This window comes from Schistocerca americana, chromosome 8 (genome assembly GCF_021461395.2).
Source record: "Schistocerca americana isolate TAMUIC-IGC-003095 chromosome 8, iqSchAmer2.1, whole genome shotgun sequence".
NCBI classification, from domain to species: Eukaryota; Metazoa; Arthropoda; class Insecta; order Orthoptera; family Acrididae; genus Schistocerca; species Schistocerca americana.
Genome location: NC_060126.1, coordinates 244,881,282 through 244,901,533, shown reverse-complemented (window position 1 = coordinate 244,901,533; position 20,252 = coordinate 244,881,282). Strand labels below are relative to the sequence as shown.

General features: G+C 39.7%; 1 protein-coding gene across 2 annotated transcripts in view; it reads left to right on the top strand.

Moving 5' to 3' along the window:
• Positions 1–20,252, top strand: part of LOC124544711 (chromatin modification-related protein MEAF6) — a 56,901-nt gene that overhangs the window by 20,121 nt on the left and 16,528 nt on the right. For both annotated transcript variants that reach the window (XM_047123356.1, XM_047123355.1), the window contains exon 2: positions 15,975–16,178. In XM_047123356.1, the coding sequence (XP_046979312.1) occupies positions 16,173–16,178 (6 nt within the window). In that variant the 5' untranslated portion in view covers positions 15,975–16,172. The remainder of the gene's footprint in view (positions 1–15,974; positions 16,179–20,252) is intronic.

The window sequence follows — 20,252 nt, the reverse complement described above, 5'->3', positions numbered from 1 at the left end:
ATCAAGAAGGTGCACTCATTACCAGGTGCAGATATTAATAGTGGCCACAACTTACTTATGGCAGAAATAGAAATAAGAATGAAAAAACTGAAAAAGGTGACAATGGTGAAGAAGTGGGATTTAGAGAAGATAAGGTCCAACAAAGAACAAATTACAGAAATGCTGTCTCGGGACTCTCTAAACACATTACGAGACAAAGAAGCACCTGATAATGCCAACGAGTACTGGAATATGCTGAAAGAAGGAATCATTAAAGCAGGACAGCAAAATATAGGATATGTAAAGGGGAAAAGGTCAAAAAAACCATGGGTCACACAAGAAATGATTTCTAAGATGGAGGAGAGAAGAAAATTGAAAAACAAGAACACTGAAGATGCAAGAAAGATATACCGAAGGTTAAATAACGAACTGCGAAGAGAAACAGAGCAGCCTAGGAAAAAATGGCTAAAAGGGGAATGTGATGAAATTGAAGAACTGGACAGGAAGGGAAGATACGACTTCAGAGTAAAGACTATGACATGGGAACAAAACAGAGCAGGTAGTGTTACTATGGAAATTTTGAGTAAAGACAAAGAGGTAGTGTACAAAGATCGTGACGGTGTCCTCCAGAGATGGGAAGAATATATAAAAGAGCTATATGACACAAATAGCAAACCAGAAACTCTGGAACTTGAATCACACAACAGTGTAAGTGATGAAGAGAAAGGACCGACCATCATAATGGAAGAAGTAAAGTCTGCCATTGCTGCAATGAAAGATGGCAAAGCAGATAAATACTAAAATGCTTGAACCACAATGGAATAAGAGAAATATTGACGTTATGTAATAAAATATATGACAGTGGTGAATGGCCTGAGGACTTTTTGACAACAGTAATGATTCCATTACCGAAAAAACAAGGAACCAAGAAATGCAGCGAGCACAGGACAATCAGCCTCATTTCACATGCAGCCAAAGTGATGTTAAGAATAATTAATAAGACTTGAAAAAGTAATAGAGGAGAATCTCGGCGAGGAGCAGTTTGGCTTTAGACGGAATACGGGCACCAGAGATGCAATAGGGCTCCTACGAATCTTGGGAGAAAGGTTTATTGAAAAAGGAAGAGACCTATATATGTGCTTCATCGATTTAGAAAAGGCATTTGACAATGTGGTTTGGGACAAGCTGGCGACTATTATGAGGGGAAAGAGAGTGGACTGGAAAACCAGAAGACTTATAAACTCATTATACCTTAATCAAAAAGTTTCAGTTAAAGTGAGAGGAGAAAGTACAAACTGGATCAGACTAGGGAAAGGAGAAAGACAAGGATGCTGTTTATCACCTACTCTTTTCAACCTGTACTTGCAAAATATGATTGACCAATGCTCATTAGATGACAAAGGAGTAGAAATTGGAGGAAGAAGAGTAGGGTGCTTGAGATTTGCTGATGACATGGTCCTTCTAGCCACAGGGGAAAAAGAATTACAGGATTTGGTGGACACCATTGCAACTAACAGAAAAAAATATGGAATGAAAATTAACACAAATAAAACAAAAGAGTTGGCAATAGAAGGAAATAAGGAAATAAAAATTGTGCTGAATGGAGAAATACTAGAACAGGTGCAAAATTTTAAGTATATTGGAAGCAGGATAGACACCGACTGGAAGTGCACCACAGAAATTAAAACAAGGATAGCAATGGCAAAAGAGGCGTTTTATAAGAAAAGGAGAATCTTCTGCAGCGGTCTGGACAGAGAACTCAGAAAGAGACTCATAAAATGTCTTGTATGGAGTGTTCTTCTATATGGTGCTGAAACATGGACAAGGAGGAAAAAAGACAGAGAAAGGCTGGAGGCTTTTGAGATCTAGACATGGCGGAAGATGGAAAGAATAAGTGGATGGACAGAGTAAAAAATGAAGAGGTACTGAGAAGAGTGGGAGAGAAAAGACAGTTACTAGATGTAATAAAGAGAAGAAAAAGAAATTGGATTGGGCATATATTAAGAAAGAATGACGGACTGATAAAAACAGTTTTAGAAGGTTATGTAGAAGGGAAAAGGAAGCGAGGAAGGAAGAGATTCCAGATACTGGATGACATGATGGACGGTACAACATACAGCAGCCTTAAGAAGGAAGCAATGGATTGCAGAAAATGGAGAGGCAAAGGACCTGCTAATATAGCAGATAACTGGTGATGATGATGATAATGAAATTCTAAATGATGGGTGGACTTAGTGTGGCACTGAAAGGGAAGGAATTCTATCCTGATGGAAGCTACATACTGAGGTTGCTTTTACTGTAACTGACTAAGCAGCACATGTTCTAGTTAGAGCTAGTGCTTGTGCAGTGTTATGAGAATTGTCCATCCCAAAGTTTTGCAGTCTATTTTACACTGGTACCTCTACAGGATCCAGATGGTGCAGTGACTGAAACCTCATGATCTGCAGCAGCATTCTGAATTTTCTCTTCAGTTTCTGGCACAGATCCAAGTTGATAACATGTGGCCAGGTAATACAGGGTGTACATAAAGTCCGGGAACACTTTCAATTATTTATTGCACAAGAACCAAACATTGTACAGATATCATACATATGTCATTTTGAAGAGAAACCTTGAAAGTTTTTTTCGTGTATACTGCCACGTAGCTTGGTAATTTGCCAATAGTCAGCACTAGTTACAAACATGGTGAGTTCAGGTGTGCAGCTAGCTTCCTGTGTGTTGGAGTTCGACAAAAACAAGTGTGCAACAGCTGTTCAGCGGATGTTTAGAACCAAATGTGGTAAGAAGCCACCAACAAGGAAGGCCATTTACCACTGGTATCCCATTTTCATTGTGAAGTCCGTTGGTACCTGAACACGGAGCTACCGCATTGATGGATCGGCTGTGCTATGGAAGGGGACAGCTGTTTCATGAAATGGCCTCCCCAATCACCAGATCTCACTCCGTGTGACTCTTTTTGTGGGGACACATTAAAGATCTGGTGTATGTACCGCCTCTACCATGTGATGTAGCAGAGCTCCAAGAGAGAATACAGGAAGTGACTGCCACAGTCGACGATGCCAAGCTGGGATGAGTATGGCAAGAATTGAATTCGATTACTATATTGATATCTGCCGGGTCACTCATGATAATAGTGTGTTCCCGGACTTTATGTACACCCTGTATTATATGGACTGACAAGGCACATTTTACATTGTAGGATGCAATAAGTACACAGAACTGTTGAATTAGGGGTTCTGTCGAACTGCACATTGTCCACAAAGAGCCATTGTGCTTCCCATATGTGGCTGTTTGGTGTGGATTCACAAGCACCTTTATTTTTGGTCTGGTTTTCCTTGTCGAGAATATACCCAGTGGTCCTCTCAGGTGCACAATAACATCTGCACTTTATTGATACCTCCGTATAGACCATGCAGGTCCGGCTATGGAAGAACACAGCTGTGTGGAAACTACAGTTTTCATGCAAGATGGGGCAACACCTCGTATCACTCACCCAGTGAAAGATCTGATACTTACAGCATTCCACAAATGTGTTATCTCCATAGGTTTTCCAAATACATGGCCTGTGAGAACAACTGATCCGAATCCGTGTGATTTTTTGGCCTTGGGGTTTATCTAAAAGAACAGATTTAGCAGGGACGCATTCGGTCTCTACCTGATCTGAAGGCCAGTGTACAGGAACACGTTGCTCAGATTCCACTGCCAGCAGTTGTTGATCATGTTGTTTTATGGGTGCAGCATCCCATCTACAACTCTGCTGCTTGTATTAAACAAATTGTGTAGGCAGTGGTTTATAGTAAAACCAGCATTATGTTCTCCTCATTGGTTTGACCTTTTTTGTGTACGTCCTATTCATAATCCATTACACATGGAAACATTTCTATATCTTTCTTTCACCTCCACTGTGAGATTTGCATCTGGTGGCCAAAATTGGAGCTAATTCTTTTCCAGTGTAAATCAGTCCTGCTTAAACACATTATAATATCTTACAAGTTTTGCTGCCATATGATAATTGCAGCCCACATTGGACCTCTGTGAATAGCTGCACTTTTAATTATTACCAGAATAATCTGTCTTAAATCTTCTGATGTCTTCAAGATAATTTTAATGTACAGCCTTCCCTTGTGGTTCTTAAACCTAGTGTTTAGTGTTTGCAATGATTAATTTGTCATGAATGCAAAAAAAGAAGAAGAAAGAAAGAAAGAAAAAAACTACTAGCAGGGGCCTTCACTTTTCACTCCCTTACCCCAGGCTGCCAGTGGGCTGACAACTCTTTTATGAGCATGGGGCCCAAAGCCAATATGTCTTCATTTCTTATGCTGCAATGTTACTCTCGGACTATATATTTTCTTACAAGGAGACATCACCAACTTGGCCTCATATTTTGAGGAGAAAAAAGCAAATGTGCAAGATATTAGTCCCAGCAGTTGGTGTCATTCAAAAATTTGGAACCTAATTCTGATAATACAAAGTTATTACCTTCTGAGAGTGCAGCGTTTACACTTTCGTGCTTACCAATTGTTTCTCATTTGCTCCACCACACGGCAGCTGTCTAACATCTGATCACGAAGTACTGTGCAGTGGGATGAGTAAGAGATTTCTGATATACTTTTTTGATATTGGTAACACACTCCATTTGTTGTGTCAAAGTGCACAGTTTCTAAACTGTAGCTGATGTCTTGAAAGCTTTTACATTGTGATTCAGAAATGCAGTATAAATGAATGAAGAAATTGAATGTCTTAAATAAGTAGCATAATTCTATTCAATTATTAACATTGATGTTGTGCTTTTATTTCATTTCAATTTTAAAACTTGCACTATTAAATTGAAGTATGCTTGAATGGTAAAGTAAAAGGTAAATCAAAAATCATTGGCTTCATTTTATACTAATGTGTCCTCGAACTAGATTGTGAAACATATGGGGCAGTTGTGTCCATCTCTTCCCTCACCTACAACATCCTGTGAATAGGAGGCCTATGGTTGTTACTCTACTGTATAGTACTTCATGCTCAGGCATTATGTGTCTGCAGCGTGGCGGAGCAAGTGATAAAAAATGGATGTACACAAAAATTTAAAAGCTGCATTCAGATGGTCATAACTGTATGCTGTCAGAATTATGTCAAATTTTATTGCGTTTTTGATTGCTAGGGCTGAAATCTTCCAAGTGTGTTTTTTCTCCTTAAAATACAAGGTGCCAGCTTCTTTCGTGCCATCTGATTCTGAACCTGTGATTCTCAATGTTGTTCCGTGTCAACCAATGACAAACAGTGATCCTGGAGTTGACTCATCTTTTTGGCCTTTTCACGTGTAACCAGGACACCCTTAAGGGGCTCCGGAAAGGCTCAAAATCATGAAAAGTTCAATTTTTACTTTTTTGCGTTTTCTGAATCTGCAGACCTTTTAATAGATATATAATTTATTCAATTCCGAAGACTACAACTATTTTTAAATTTTTTTTGAAACGTGTTCTACATGGGCCTGACCCACTGTGGCGCTGTTAAACTGCTGTCAAATGGTGTTATTATTAACATCCGTGTTCATCAGGTACATTTTAGTGATGTGAGATAAAGTATGTGTTGTGGCTAACCTGTGATGGTTCAATATATATCGCTGGTGTGATTGTCGATTGTTTCATGTTTATTTACTCTGTCGTTATCTCGAAAATATTCGTAATTAATTCTGTTTCTTGAGTCTCTGTTTTGTTGATGTATAATAATGAGTAAAAGTAAAGTTATTAGAAATCCTCTGAAGGCTTTTAAGAAAAGGAGAAATGTTGGAAAGCCAAAGGTATGTGTTATTACTGTAAACAATAAAGACGATAACCAAGTGAGTGAACCTAACCTCTCAAGTACACCTGCCCATAGCAGTCAAAGTGGGAAAGAAAATACTTCACAGAAGAAGCTTGGTTCAATGAGTGAAAACTATGAATGTTTTATGGGCGAATCGGATGTGAATGAAATATTTGATATGTCGGTTCTCAAAGGAATTTTTTCAAACTGTGTAAGATGTATTCATTGTAGTGAAGTTGGTCTGGAACTCTCCATAATAAAGCACACAGGACTTGCTAGTGAAATACAGCTGAAATGTGATAAGTGTTCATACATGACCACCTTTTGGAACAGTGTTGCAGTAACTGCAACTGAAGAAGATGGTAGCAAAATCTATGAACACAACATTAGATTTGTTTATTCCTTGCGTTCAGTTGGTAAGGGTGCTACTGCAGGTCCAATTTTCTGTGGCATCATGAATCTTCCAAATCCGCCAACCAAGTTTACAACCTATAATAAATTAATAGGGTCTAAAGTAGAAGATGTCTGTATAGAATCTATGAAGAACGCTGTGGAAGAAGCAGTAATGGAAAATAATGGTAACAGAGATTTGACTGCAGCGTTCGATGGTACCTGGCATAAACGGGGACACACATCTCTTCATGGTGTAGTATCTGCCACCAGTATGTATACAGGGAAAGTTTTAGATGTAGCAGTAATATCAAAGTATTGTAGATGTCCACAAAAATATAAAGGTACACATGAAAATAATTGCAAAGCTAACTATAGTGGCAGTAGTGGAGGAATGGAAGTGGCTGGTGTTGCCAGTATATTCCAGCGTTCTGAGGCGTGTGATAAAGTGCAATATGTTAATTACCTTGGTGACGGTGATTCTAAAAGTTTCAAACATGTTCAAGGACTGAAGCCCTATGGTGATGATGTTGTAGTGCAGAAATTTGAGTGTATTGGACACGTACAGAAGCGAATGGGAACAAGACTTCGGCGACTGAAAGCTTCGTACAAAAAACAAAAACTCAGTGATGGTAAAAGGTTGGATGGGAAGGGAAGGTTAACTGACAGTGTAATTGACAAAATACAGAACTATTATGGAATGGCTATTAAGCAAAATACACAAAGTGTCGATGAAATGAAGAAGGGTGTTTGGGCTCTTTTTTTTTTTTTTCATACTTCTTCAACCGATGAAAATCCCCAACATAGCTTGTGTCCCAAAGAAGAAGACAGTTGGTGTAAATATAACAAAGGATTGCTAACTGGTGAAGTGTACACTCATAAGCATAGTCTGCCTCATGCAATAATGGAGGTGATAAAACCTATTTTCAGAGACTTAGCAGCACCTGAACTGTTGAAAAAGTGTATTCACGGAAGAACTCAAAACCCCAGTGAAAGTGTAAATAGTGTTATATGGTCGAGAATCCCCAAGACTGTATTTGTTGGAATAGAAACACTTCACTTTGGTGTGTATGATGCTGTTGCGACTTTCAATGATGGCAACATTGTAAGGTGCAAGGTATTTAGAAATATGGGACTGAAGATAGGTTCTAACATGGTACGAGCGATGCTTGCTTTAGACAAGGAACGCCTTCGGGCTGCAGACAGGGCTGTAAAGAGTCTAGAAATACAAGCAAGAGTAAACAGGAGGAGGAACAAGAGGAAGCTGGAGGAGGAGTTTGCAGAGGATGAAGATAATCCATCTTATGGACCTGGAATGCACTAAAAAGTTAATCCAATCTTTGTCGCTCGATTCCCAAAACTTTTTTTTTCTCATACTAATTACATGTTTTCTAAGGATCTTCCAAACATATTTGTTTCAAACTTTCAGTAAATGTTACACAGTACCTTCTGCATAATTTAACACAGCCTTTTTCCAAAAAAACTGTATATTTTTGAATATATAAATAAAAAATTGCAAAAAAATGATGTGAATTTTCATTACAATTGAAAAAAAAAATCATCTTTAATAACTGAACTAAAATTTTGTAAAATCCCTGTGTTAAGTTGTAGCCCATATTCCAATAAATAATCTGTAAAAAGTTCAACTTCCTACCTCAAATACTTTGTGAGGAAAGATGTAATTTATAAGCGTTATTTTAACATTGCAAGTATAGGGCGTTCCGGAGCCCCTTAATGTGATCATTGAATGGAGCAGGAATGGACACTACTGTCACCGGCCAGAACTGCAGCAACCAGTGTCCTCTGTTCTGAAATCCATGTTCCTTTCCAAGAAACACATTTCACTGATAACCATTCTCCAACTCTTTGAGGTTAGTGTGCATTTACTCTGAGCCTTTTGCCCAGGGAGAGCATCTGGAGGGATCTGTGCATTGCTTCACACATTTGTCATCAATGACTGGTCTCCCCAGTGTACCACATTGGAAGCAATGGCAGTGTGAGTGCTGACGACTCCAGCAATCACCGTTTGCAGTATTTATTTACTCCTGGGCAGGGGAATTTCAGTGTGCATCACCATCTGGGCAGTAAATCTTTGTATGGTAGTCACCATCTGATTGACCAACCTTTTTTCAATCTTGATCTGTTTCATTAGTATTCCTATCCACTTTAGTGCTGCCAATTGCACCTATCGACCTTATGACATTCTCTGTGATAATGACCACTTTCTGGTAATCCTGTCACTCATTTGTCATTACCTGATGGACAAGTTGTGGCCACTGATCTGTTGGGTGGCACCAAGGAAGTGACAGCTCTCTATAGAGCCAAGTGGCAGTTGCATACTTCTGCCATCACCTTTGTCTTTTCTCCATCAAATTGCATCGAAAAGCTTGTGTGAGACACCTCTGATACCCCACGTTGCTGGAACTGCTGTCCCTCTTTCCATGGGCCCCTTCAACAGCAGTCATCGTCACAGTGGACAAAAAACTTTACAACAGCTATTCAGGCCTGTCCAAGGGCCCTGCTATGTCTCCAGTGACATCTTTAATAGAGCGCCCTCATCACAGTTAAGCAGCTCTGTGCAAAGACCCATTATTGAATTCAGTGCATTAAGAGGGAATGCTGGGAGCACTATGTCCCCTTGAGAATGTGTGCCTCTTTATCACTTGTGTGGGCTTAGCTCCATAGTCTAGAGATCGAAACCTGTTACGCCTTCACGGTGGTGCTTCTACCGATGTGTCAGTTCTTGCTGAACACTCCATGACCCATTTTGCAATGGTGTTGGTGTCCTATTACCTGGCTGTCTATCAAACATATAAAAGACAAACTGAAGATGTCCCGGTATTTGTTGCCCCAAATCTTCCTTCCTCCAACGCTGAAAAATATAATGAACCTTTCAGTGACTGGGAACTGGTACAGACTCTTGATTCATCACAATATACAGCCCCAGGCCCTCATTGCATTCATAGTCACATAATGCAACATATATGATTCACAGATTTCATCTACTCACTGTCTTCAACCAATGGCTGGGTAGGTGTTTTCCCTTCACAGTAGAGAGAAAGTGTTGTTAGATTGTTACATGTTCCATTGATCAATCTCACAGGAACCGTTATGGTGTGGAACATGTGAAATGCATAAGAAACACACACATGAATCAAGATTCCATTTTTTTCCCTAAGGAACCTTAATTCATGTGTGCATTTCGTATGTGCTTGAAACGCTCCTTTTTTAAAAAAAAAAAAAAATAATTTACCTGCCCCATTCTCTTAAATGGCACAAAATGTGTGTATTATACCTATAGATTTATTTATATATAAAAACAAAGATGAGGTGACTTACCGAACAAAAGCGCTGGCAGGTCGATAGACACACAAACAAACACAAACATACACACAAAATTCAAGCTTTCGCAACAAACTGTTGCCTCATCATGAAAGAGGGAAGGAGAGGGGAAGACGAAACGAAGTGGGTTTTAAGGGAGAGGGTAAGGAGTCATTCCAATCCCGGGAGCGGAAAGACTTACCTTAGGGGGAAAAAAGGACAGGTATACACTCGCACACACGCACATATCCATCCACACATACAGACACAAGCAGACATATTTAAAGACAAACTCTTTGTCTTTAAATATGTCTGCTTGTGTCTGTATGTGTGGATGGATATGTGCGAGTGTATACCTGTCCTTTTTTCCCCCTAAGGTAAGTCTTTCCGCTCCCGGGATTGGAATGACTCCTTACCCTCTCCCTTAAAACCCACTTCCTTTCGTCTTCCCCTCTCCTTCCCTCTTTCCTGATGAGGCAACAGTTTGTTGCGAAAGCTTGAATTTTGTGTGTATGTTTGTGTTTGTTTGTGAGTCTATCGACCTGCCAGCGCTTTTGTTCGGTAAGTCACCTCATCTTTGTTTTTATATATAATTTTTCCCACGTGGAATGTTTCCTTCCATTATATAGATTTATTTATTTATTTTCAAGAATTCATCTATGGCACAGAAAGAGTTGTCAAGGAATTACTATTTCACTTTATTTTTGAAAGCCCTAAACCAGGCAAAACCCCAGTATCCATTGACAGCTGCCAACTGATTAGCCTTGCCAACACACTCTGTAAAGTATGGTAGCCCAACAATTATGTTGGGTTCTCAAATCTTGGTGTCTTTTGTCCCTCTATCAGTGTGGTTTCCAAAAGGGCTACCCACATCTAAGCATCTGGTGGTTAGGAAGCAGCAATCCAACATTCCTTTACTGAACACCAGTATCTCATTGCAGTCTTTTCTGCCCTACATAAGGCATATATAACTTGATGCCATCACATTTTCCCACCCACCATGAGTAGCTCCCTGCCAATATTTAAGTCATCAGTTTTTATCCTGTCTATTGTTTTAGGTAAGAGTTGGTAGATTCCTTAGCTCCCTGTTGGTCCAAGAGTACGGTGACTCTCAGGGCTCTGTGTGGAGTGCTACACTATCCCTCTTCGCCTTCAATGTGTTTGTGACCTGTATCAGACTAATAATGACCCTGCACTGAATGTCAGTGACTTTTGCCTTTGGTTTAGCTGCCAGCCTGTAGTCTTGGCTGAACACCAACTCCAAGGAGACATCTGAGTGGTCTCCACTTGAGCCCTTTTCTTTGACTTACAGGTTTTGACCAAGAAAAGCAAATCGTGCGTTTCTGTCTTTGGACCATGGTTCATCCTGATCCTGAATTCTACTTGTGTCTCTGGCTTTTGGGCATTGTTGCACAGGCTCTCTTTAAGGTGCCCCCAGCAAAAGACAGTCCCTTGGTGGTCGCCGGAAGTTGTTGAGGCAATTACAGAGAATTGGCGAACTCTACAGTGACATAAGCGACACCCTTCCCTCGAGCATCTGATAGCCTTTAAGCGGCTCTGTGCTCATGTACGCCAGCTTATAAAATGACGGAAACAGGAGTGTTGGGAGAGGTACATGTCGACCATTGGGTGCCATACCTCACCATTTTTTCTTTCAGTCTCTCCATCAGCTGCAGAGCTATTAGACATATACATTTGTTCTGCTGTGGTGGGTCATGTCTATCTTGGGGTTGATAATCTGTTCACAATGTTGTTCAAAGTAGCTTACCCTGTTCATTACTAGACCTACTTCTGCGTTACTCCTGTTTGGTTCTGTGGTAATTACCATGTATCTACCTGACCAGAAATCCTGTTCTTCGTGCCAGCACACTTCATTAATTTATTTCCACTAATATTTTAACAACTTTAACATACCCATGGCCCTAACTGAGCTACCCAGTTAAGGGATTTAACATTCTTCACTCTGACCCATATACCGCCAGACTTGTTTCTTCTAATGATGTTCTCCTGAGTTGTTCCAACTCTGAGAATCAAATGGGGACAGTTTTACCTCTTTTAATATTTTACCCAAAAAGGATGTCCTTGTCATTTAACCATACACAAGATCTGCATGTCCTTGGAAAAAATAATGTTAATACTAGCATAGCAAGCTATGTTGACTATCAGTACATGGCCAAAATAGTCAATCATCCAGATAATTGCACCTGTGACAACCAACAATGATGCTACCCATTCTTCAGGAACCATTTGTTAGTCTGGTCTCTTCACAGATACCATTCCTATACATGTGATTGCAACTGCAATTCTGCTCCCTGTATTGTTGAGGCACACAAGACACCCAACTGTAGCATGGTCAATGTTTCATACTAGCATGGTCAATGTTTCATACTAGCATGATCAATGTTTCATACTATCTCTCACACCTGCACACTAGCTTATCACAGTCCACAGTTTTAACAAACCGTGGTGTTGCTTGGAACTTCAAACTGCATTTCAATTTATACCAGTGACATCACCTAGCACATCTTAAGGGCTAGGTTATGTTGGTAGGCCATAATTTGCATATTTCACAGCTATATATATGCCCCCGGTCGAAATCTCTCAACTTTTAATACATTTTGAAGGCTTTAATAACAAGATGTTCCCTACTTAAGACCTCCTGGTTCCTGCAAGAGTCTCCATACAGTGATGGCTAAAATACCCGATTGTCTGATGTCATAGTTCCTATACTAGTTGCATTCATGATCACAGCTGATGGGTTGATTAGCCTTCGGTACTTCTGTGTTTGTTCCTTTTTTATTAAAATGATAATGTTTCAGGATGGAATAGTTAATTATATGTTCTTAGATTGATCACTGAAGGATATTATAAGACACACTGTGCTGATGGATTCATTGAACTTGTGTTAAAGACCCAGTCCATCTGCTGTCAATAGTATATTGAAATTTACTGATACAACATAGCACATCATATGTTTGGAAAATGCTCAGGTCATTCCAGTGTCGAAGAACTGATACATGGAGCTACAGTCCTATCTCACTGAGGTCAGTTAATTGTAGAATTATGAAACGCATTTGTTTTAGCCACAGTACATTGTTCTTAAGGTGGAGGCATCACCAAAAGTTAAAGTGGCATCTATGACACCTCAGGTAAGTGTAATAAGTTTGCAACTGGTCGTGATAGATATCAGTTTTCCAACAGTTAGGACAGTTCAGTGAAATTTGGCATTAATGGGCTAAGGCAACAGATGATCGAAGCTATAAGTATGACATCGCATTCAGTGCCTCCTGGGACTGGGTGTTTGTGTTGTCCTCATCATTTCATCATCATCATTTTTTGTGAGAGTGACTAGATTGGAGTGTGAAAAGAAAATGGACTGTGTAAACATTGGAACTTTTTACGGACACTGATGACTGCGCAGTTGAGCGCCCTACAAACCAAACCTCATCAAACTTTCAGTGCCTTTCCTGGGCTTGTGACCGTATTGATTGGACCCTAAATGACTCGAAAACTTTGGTACTGATCAGAGTGCCATTTGCAGTTGGTAAGAGCTGATGATACTGCTTTGAGTGTGATGCAGACCCCATGAAACCATGGACCCTAGTTGTCAACAAGGCATTGTGCAAGCTCTTGGTGGTTTCTTAATGGTGTGTGCTGTAGTCCATCTAAACTGATCATCGACTGGAAATGGGTATGTTTGGCTACTTGGAGATCATTTGCAGCCATTCATGGGCTTCATGTTCCCAAACATGTTAGTGGGCCACAATTGCTCACGATTGGTTTGACAAACATTCTGGACAATTTGAGTGAATGATTTGGCCTCCCAGATCGCCCGACATGAATCCCTTTGAACATTTATGGGACATAATCGAGAGGTCGTCCTTGTAAGAAATCCTGCATCAGCAACACTTTCGAAATTATGAAGGGCTATATAGACAGCGTGGCTCATTATTTCTGCAGGGGAGTTTCAACAACTTATTGAGCCCATGCCACATTGAGTTGCTGCACTCTGGGCAAAAGGAGGGTCAACACAATATTAGGAAATATTGAATGACTTTTGTCAGATCAGTGTAATATTGTACCCATTGATCTTTCTATTTCATCCCTTCATTGCCTCAGCTCAGCAGATGACTGGCCTTTATAGTTACACAAGAGCATATACCACTTGGTCTGTGTGTGTATCATCTCTCTTCAATTTCCGTCTGTTATTGTGGATACATTGTTCTAAACATCTTGTAACTGTAAGTTCATTGGTGAAAGTCTATCTAAGTATTACAATTTCCACAAACATTTAGAGCGTCTGCAATTCTACTCTAATGCAGGCCTGGAGTAAACCCCTTCATCTCCTCTATATTATCAGTCCAAACAAGCGTTGTTATCCTAACAGGGAAACAGAGTAACACTTGTCATTGTAATGCCAACTATTAGGCCAACTCCTCCATCGAAAGGGAAGTTTGTAGCGAGAAATTAACTGATGAATCAGGAGATAAACTACCTGCAGCGAGGTTTTAAGTTGATTTCTGCCTGGCAGAGGAAAAAGATGAAGGAAAGTTTCCATGCAGATTTAGGTTTTCCATGGTGTCACTAAATTCCTTAAAGTGAATTGTTCCTACAAAAAGAAAAGCAAATTTCTTTCCCCATCCTTGTCTAATTCAAACACACTCCATCTCTAATCACCTCAATTAGGTGGGAAATCAATCTCTAATCTTCTTTTCCATTCTGGAATGTAGTATCCCAGCTTAAGAATGATATGTGTACAGATACCCTTAGAATTTCGTGCTGTAGCATCCCATTTAGGATAAATAGCTGTATTTGGGGGTGAAAATGTAAGAGAAGAGGGAAGGGCAAGAGGAAAGAACTTCTATGTATGAGATAATATTTGACTGAATCTCTCTTCTACTACCTGTGATCTGCCTGGCTAAGGCCAGCAGATTTCTAACTTGTAAATAACTTGACACTGGATGTAACTCTCATAACTAATTTTGCTTCACAAAAAAATAAAATATAAGAGGAGATCAAAAAGTTTCCATTTGAAAGCTGTATGGTCCAGAATCAGAATAGTAATCAGACAAAATCGCTGTGAGCCTTGAGGCAATCATCCCAGCAGTGTTCCGGTGCTCCAGGTTTAAGACACTTGTTTGTTAAAACATTGTGTCCTGCTGCATGGAATAGTCCATAAATGTTTGCCGCACATGCTCATCTGAGAGGAATCTTTGATCATTCAGACCCTTTTTTAAGGGATCAAAGGTGTGATAATCACATGAGGAGATATTAGGAATATATGATGGCTGCTTGAATGACTCCCACTTGCACTGGTATAACTTCTGTGTTGTGGCATTACCAGTATGAGGGTGGGCATTATCATGAAACAGCACGGAAATTAGTGTGCCATTCCACAACAGTGGTTTTCAACAGACTTGCTGCCCCCATACACATTCTTCATTCTCAGATGTATGTCTACTGGTGATTGTCCTTTGGCAGGAGGGGGGGGGGGGGGGGGGGGAACCAGCACACTGGTCTTGCTTGGGTGCTTTTGGTAATAACATTGAGATAGTTCACATTACGGTATTTACCACACGGACATCAGAAAGACACGAATGAGTCACTAATCCCTTGCCTACATATTGGTGCTTATATACCTGTACTGGAGTTGCACTGCATTGCATATACACCGCAGCTATGCCCTCAAGTAGAAACTTTTGGGTCACCTCTTATAATTAGAGCCTTTAAGCTTGCAGTTTACTTTAAACTGCAGTAAAAGACCAAATCTTCAGACAGCGAAAGTTTATTTACCGAAACCTGATGCCAGCTCGTGTTGCATTTCACGCCTGAGCTTGTTGAGTACAGTTATGATCCTCTCGCACGATGTAAAGAGCTAAAACAATAAGAGGAAATGTGGACTTGGAGGCACCAGTTAAAAAATATCATATATCTCCCAGCTGGCAGCAGTCCTTTCGATTCAGTGTCACTTCACTCAGTCTGTGTGTCAGCTTTGCTGCTAATTTCATTAAGACACTTCTCAAGTGGCCTTGTAAAGTTAAAGTGACCCATTCCACTTTCAAGACTTTCCCAACTCCTAAAAATTCGAGGATGGTCAGCAGGAATCAAAATGGGTGGGTAGCTTTACATCAATAACTAGCAACTCTATTACACTTTGTGTGTGTGTGTGTGTGTGTGTGTGTGTGTGTGTGTGTGTGTGTGTGTGTTTTGAAGCTGCAGTTTAGTTAAGAAGACATTACTTCCATCCTGTGTTTTAAGTGCAGATCTTTGTTTCATTTTTATGGTTTTAGAAAGGGAGCTATTTAACTTTGTAATCACACCATCTCAGAATATTTGGAACAGATAGTAAAAGCCCCCTAACCATGCTTACAAAGTCATATCATCATGAACTTCGTGTATTTTTCTGATTTGTTCTTTTCCATTAGGCTAGATTAGTTTTTGTAAGAGGCATATTCTGATTATGGATTGGAGAAAATGTGTTTCTTTGTTGACAGGAAACTTTGGCGAATTTGGAGAGGCAGATATATGCTTTTGAAGGTAGTTACTTAGAGGACACTCAGCTTTATGGAAATATTATCCGAGGTTGGGATCGTTACCTTGCTAGTAACAAAAATACCAACAGCAAAGCAGATAAACGTAACAGAAAGTTTAAAGAAGCTGAACGTCTCTTTTCCAAGTCTTCCATTACCTCAATGGCTGTAAGTAGCTATTTAATTTTTAAAAATGTACCTATATGCTATTATAACAGTATGATTCATTCATAACAATGGGACCATAGTAAAGGATTTCAAAGTCTTCGAAGATTTCAAGACAGTTGCCAACTTTGGGACTGAAACGAATGTAAAGATTCTTGAAGATTCTGTTCTTTATTTTCTTCTAATATCAATACTTTCAGTGGAACTGTACCAGAGTAGAACTTTATTGGGAAAATTAATAAATTATGAGGCATAACCCGCTGCCATTACTTGTCTTCAGAAGGCAAAATGTGTCGTACTGCTGATACACACATATAAAAGTAAAAGCAATACACTACCTAGCTTTTTGAACTTATAGTCCCTTCATCAGGGGTGAGAGAGATATGTTGAGGAAGGTTCAAAAGGAAGGATGGGTCACTCATACCTCACAATGAGAGACCCTGAACTGTAGTGAGGACCAGAGTAGACAAAAGATGAAGGGGGTGAGAGTTTCAAGATGACTTTTATATGGCGTTAGGAACATATTTTCAGTTTTGTTTCTGTAATATATTGTTGGTTAGTTAGGTACGTATTCTATGACTAACTTGCACAATATACAATGATGTATTAAGAAGTCCACTTCTTTTTAAATCTGACTGCATTTGAGTTGATATTACTAAAAAATAATAGTAAAATAATAGAAACATGTACATATTTTTTGTGTTACAAAGCCTAAATTTTTAAAGTGTAATAGAGGGAGTTGCTAAGCAGATTTTTATATTTTTTTTAAATTTTTTTATTAATATATACTTCAATTTTGATTTTTGGAGTTGAATTGTTCACCCCTTTCTGAACAAACTAAATTTTGATGAAAATTAATAAAGATCATTCTCTCTTCTAGTATTATAAATATGGGCATCACTATTCTTTCTGGACTGAAATAGTTTATTTACAGGAAATCTTCATGAGAAGATGTATATTTACTGATGCTTGCTTAATATATCTGACTCCTTAACAATTGTCAACAACATTATCATTACAGCTTCACATATTTCTTACTGCATGCTACTGTTGGAAACCTTTTCCAAGATGATTACCCTAAAATATAACCCCATAGAATCTGGGTTCAATTCAAATAAACAGTGCTTATCAAATGTTTCAAATTACATTCCATATCAACAGAAAAAATTATTTTTATTACAATCAGAATTATGTGTAAAGTGTAACTTTCATGTATCTCATCAATAAGGCGACCTGAGATTAATATAGTGTGATTTTCTCTTAAATTATATTTTCTGAGAGTGGTGTCATAGGTCTCAGTGCAGCTCACCTGCCATACTTCGTAACTACTGGAATCACTTGATTATTCTTCATGTTTTGTTGCCATTTTTAGTAAATATCCTCAGACTGAAGATCACACAATACTAGTTTCATACCATCTGACGAATGGGCTTAAAAATAAGCAAGATTTTGTTTTTTAATGGGACACTAATTTACTTCTACAATGTAGGAAAAGACAGGCATAATTAAAAGACTTTTAATTGTGTCTGTCTGCAACTTAAAGTGTCTTCTTTATAGTAAGTAGCTATATGTGTTTTCCTACATTGTTGGTATTCCTACATGGAGTTTCCATTGTTTGGCAAATTTACTTCTTTCACCAATGCTGGGCACCGTGGGGAACACCCTATCAGTGTTCTTTACCTGGGTTAACTCCATCTAGTACCTTTCAGAACATCAGAGAAAACACCCTCAACAATTTTTTTGGAAAAGATAAATGAAATAGCAAAAGTAAATAAACCCCCATCACAGTATAGTGAAACACTAACAGTGTTAATTGTTTCTAAAATGAGAGAGATGGTGGCAGAATTGGAACTGTGAATTTGGACATGAGTCATTTTTGAGCAGTCAGTGAGTGTTGCACACGAAAGGGGGAGGATATGTGGTTGAGTCGTAGTCTGGCACACAGTTTCTGTCTATCACAAAGTTTTTGAGCTGCTTGAAGCTACACTGTTAGTCTGTGTTAAGTATGTGTTGGTTCCTCAGTTCTAATTATACAGAATACGTCAGTTCAAAATCTCTGTCAACCAGTTCGCACCTATAACACATGCAGCTACTCAACATTTTTTGCCTTCATTATATGACTGTTCTTTTAATTTTATGCATAGATAGACCTAATTAAACCACAGCATATCTTTTTATTATTGATGTAAATGTAATACCATTGTTTTAACCTAAGTGTATATTGCTTTTTCACTTAGACAGGGGAAGCAACTTTCACTGGAAAGTGATGTCAAAATGATATAGCATATTTGTCAACTGCTAATCTAGTGCTCATTCCACTCGCAGCAATTTAAGCAGTACTCATTGGTTTCTGCCTAACCACACCTTGGAAATCATGACATATTTGGAAAAAAACAGCCGGATATTTGTGACCAGAATGAATACATACTGAAGTCACAGGATCAAAGAATTTCAGCACTGAGCCGACAGTCCTCTTATATGTAAATAACATTAAATATTGCAGAATTGTATGACATTAATAATAAAGTCCCAGAATCTTTTAAAGTCACAAAGATGTATAAAAAAAGTATTTGAACATAGCAGTTCTATAACTCCGTGTCTCTGACCACTACACTATGGTGAACACATTCTGCTTTCAACAACAGTGTCTTTCACCATAGGCTCTCCCAAGGGCTTTTACCACTGATGTGTATTTAACTGTAACAAACTGTATCAACACTTAATGTGTTTGTGACAAATCTTTACATGCCTTTGCCTTGAAGTGGAATACTGTCATAACACACTAGTCATGAAGACTGCTATTCATTTTAGCCTTTTGTCAAAGGCCTTCTTGTGAACTAGAAAACACACACACACACACACACGCACAACCACTGTCTTTGGCTGCTGTGGCTTGACTGGGTCGTAACTGCGTATGATGGAGCAGCAATCTGGTGTTGGGGTAAGGAGGTGGCATGGGATTGGGGGGGGGGGGGGGGGGGGATAGCAAGGTGGGGTAGTGGAAGACATAGAGCTGCTTGTGGGAGCATGTAGTGACATGGTGGGAACACGGTATGGGGTGCTAGGTACAGTCATGAGGTTTTGGTGTGTGTGTGTGTGTGTGTGTGTGTGTGTGTGTGTGTGTGTGTGTGTCGGGGGGGGGGGGGGAGTAGAAAAGGAGATAAGGGGAAAAAGACGAGAGGATGTGTCGGTGAAATAGAAGGCTGTGCTGTGCTCCCGAGTGAGAGTGAGGGTGGGATTAGATATGTGTAGAATAGGGACTAGCAAAAGTTGAAGCAGGGGGCAGGGCTTCAGAAAAGCTGGTGTTGTTAGGGAAGATCCAGATGGCACAGGCTGTGAAGCAGTCATGGCCACAATTCGTCAGTGGCCATTTATGAGGACAGACTGCTTGATAGTCATGAACCCACATAGAAGGCAACACAGTTATTGCAGTGTGGTTCATGGATCACATGACTGCTTTCGCAGGGTACCTTAGATCTGCAGAAAGATCAGAAATCCATCACCTAAAAACTGATCCCAACATTATAATGCTACATGCAGACAAAGGCTCCAGTGCTGTGGTTTTAAACTGCAATGATTATCTGGTGGAGGGACTCTGCCAGCCGTCAAATTCATCCACCTACAAACCCTGTTGCAGTAACCCCATTCCAGAAATCCAACAGGATCTCTAGCCCCTCCTCAATTTTATAGGCCCATCCCAGGAGCTCTCCCTGAGTCTGTCTCTCCCTCTCTCTCTCCCTCCCCTGACCCATACACTCCCTGCACTCGTATCTTCTACATGCTTCCTGTAGTCCATAAACCTAACTACCCAGGATGTTCCATTGTGGCCAGATACTGAAAGAACATCTGCTCTCATGGACTAACACCTTCAGCCTATTACTCATAACCTATCCTACACTAACCATTTCTTCCACTAATTCTCCACAGTTTGTGTGTCTTTACCACACAGCATCCTGCTCATTACTCTTGATGCCACCTCCCTCTACACTGTCACCCCCAGTGCCCGTGGCATTCCGTTATTGAACATTATCTTTTCCATTGCCTGACTGACTCCAAATGTACAACCTTCTTCCTGGT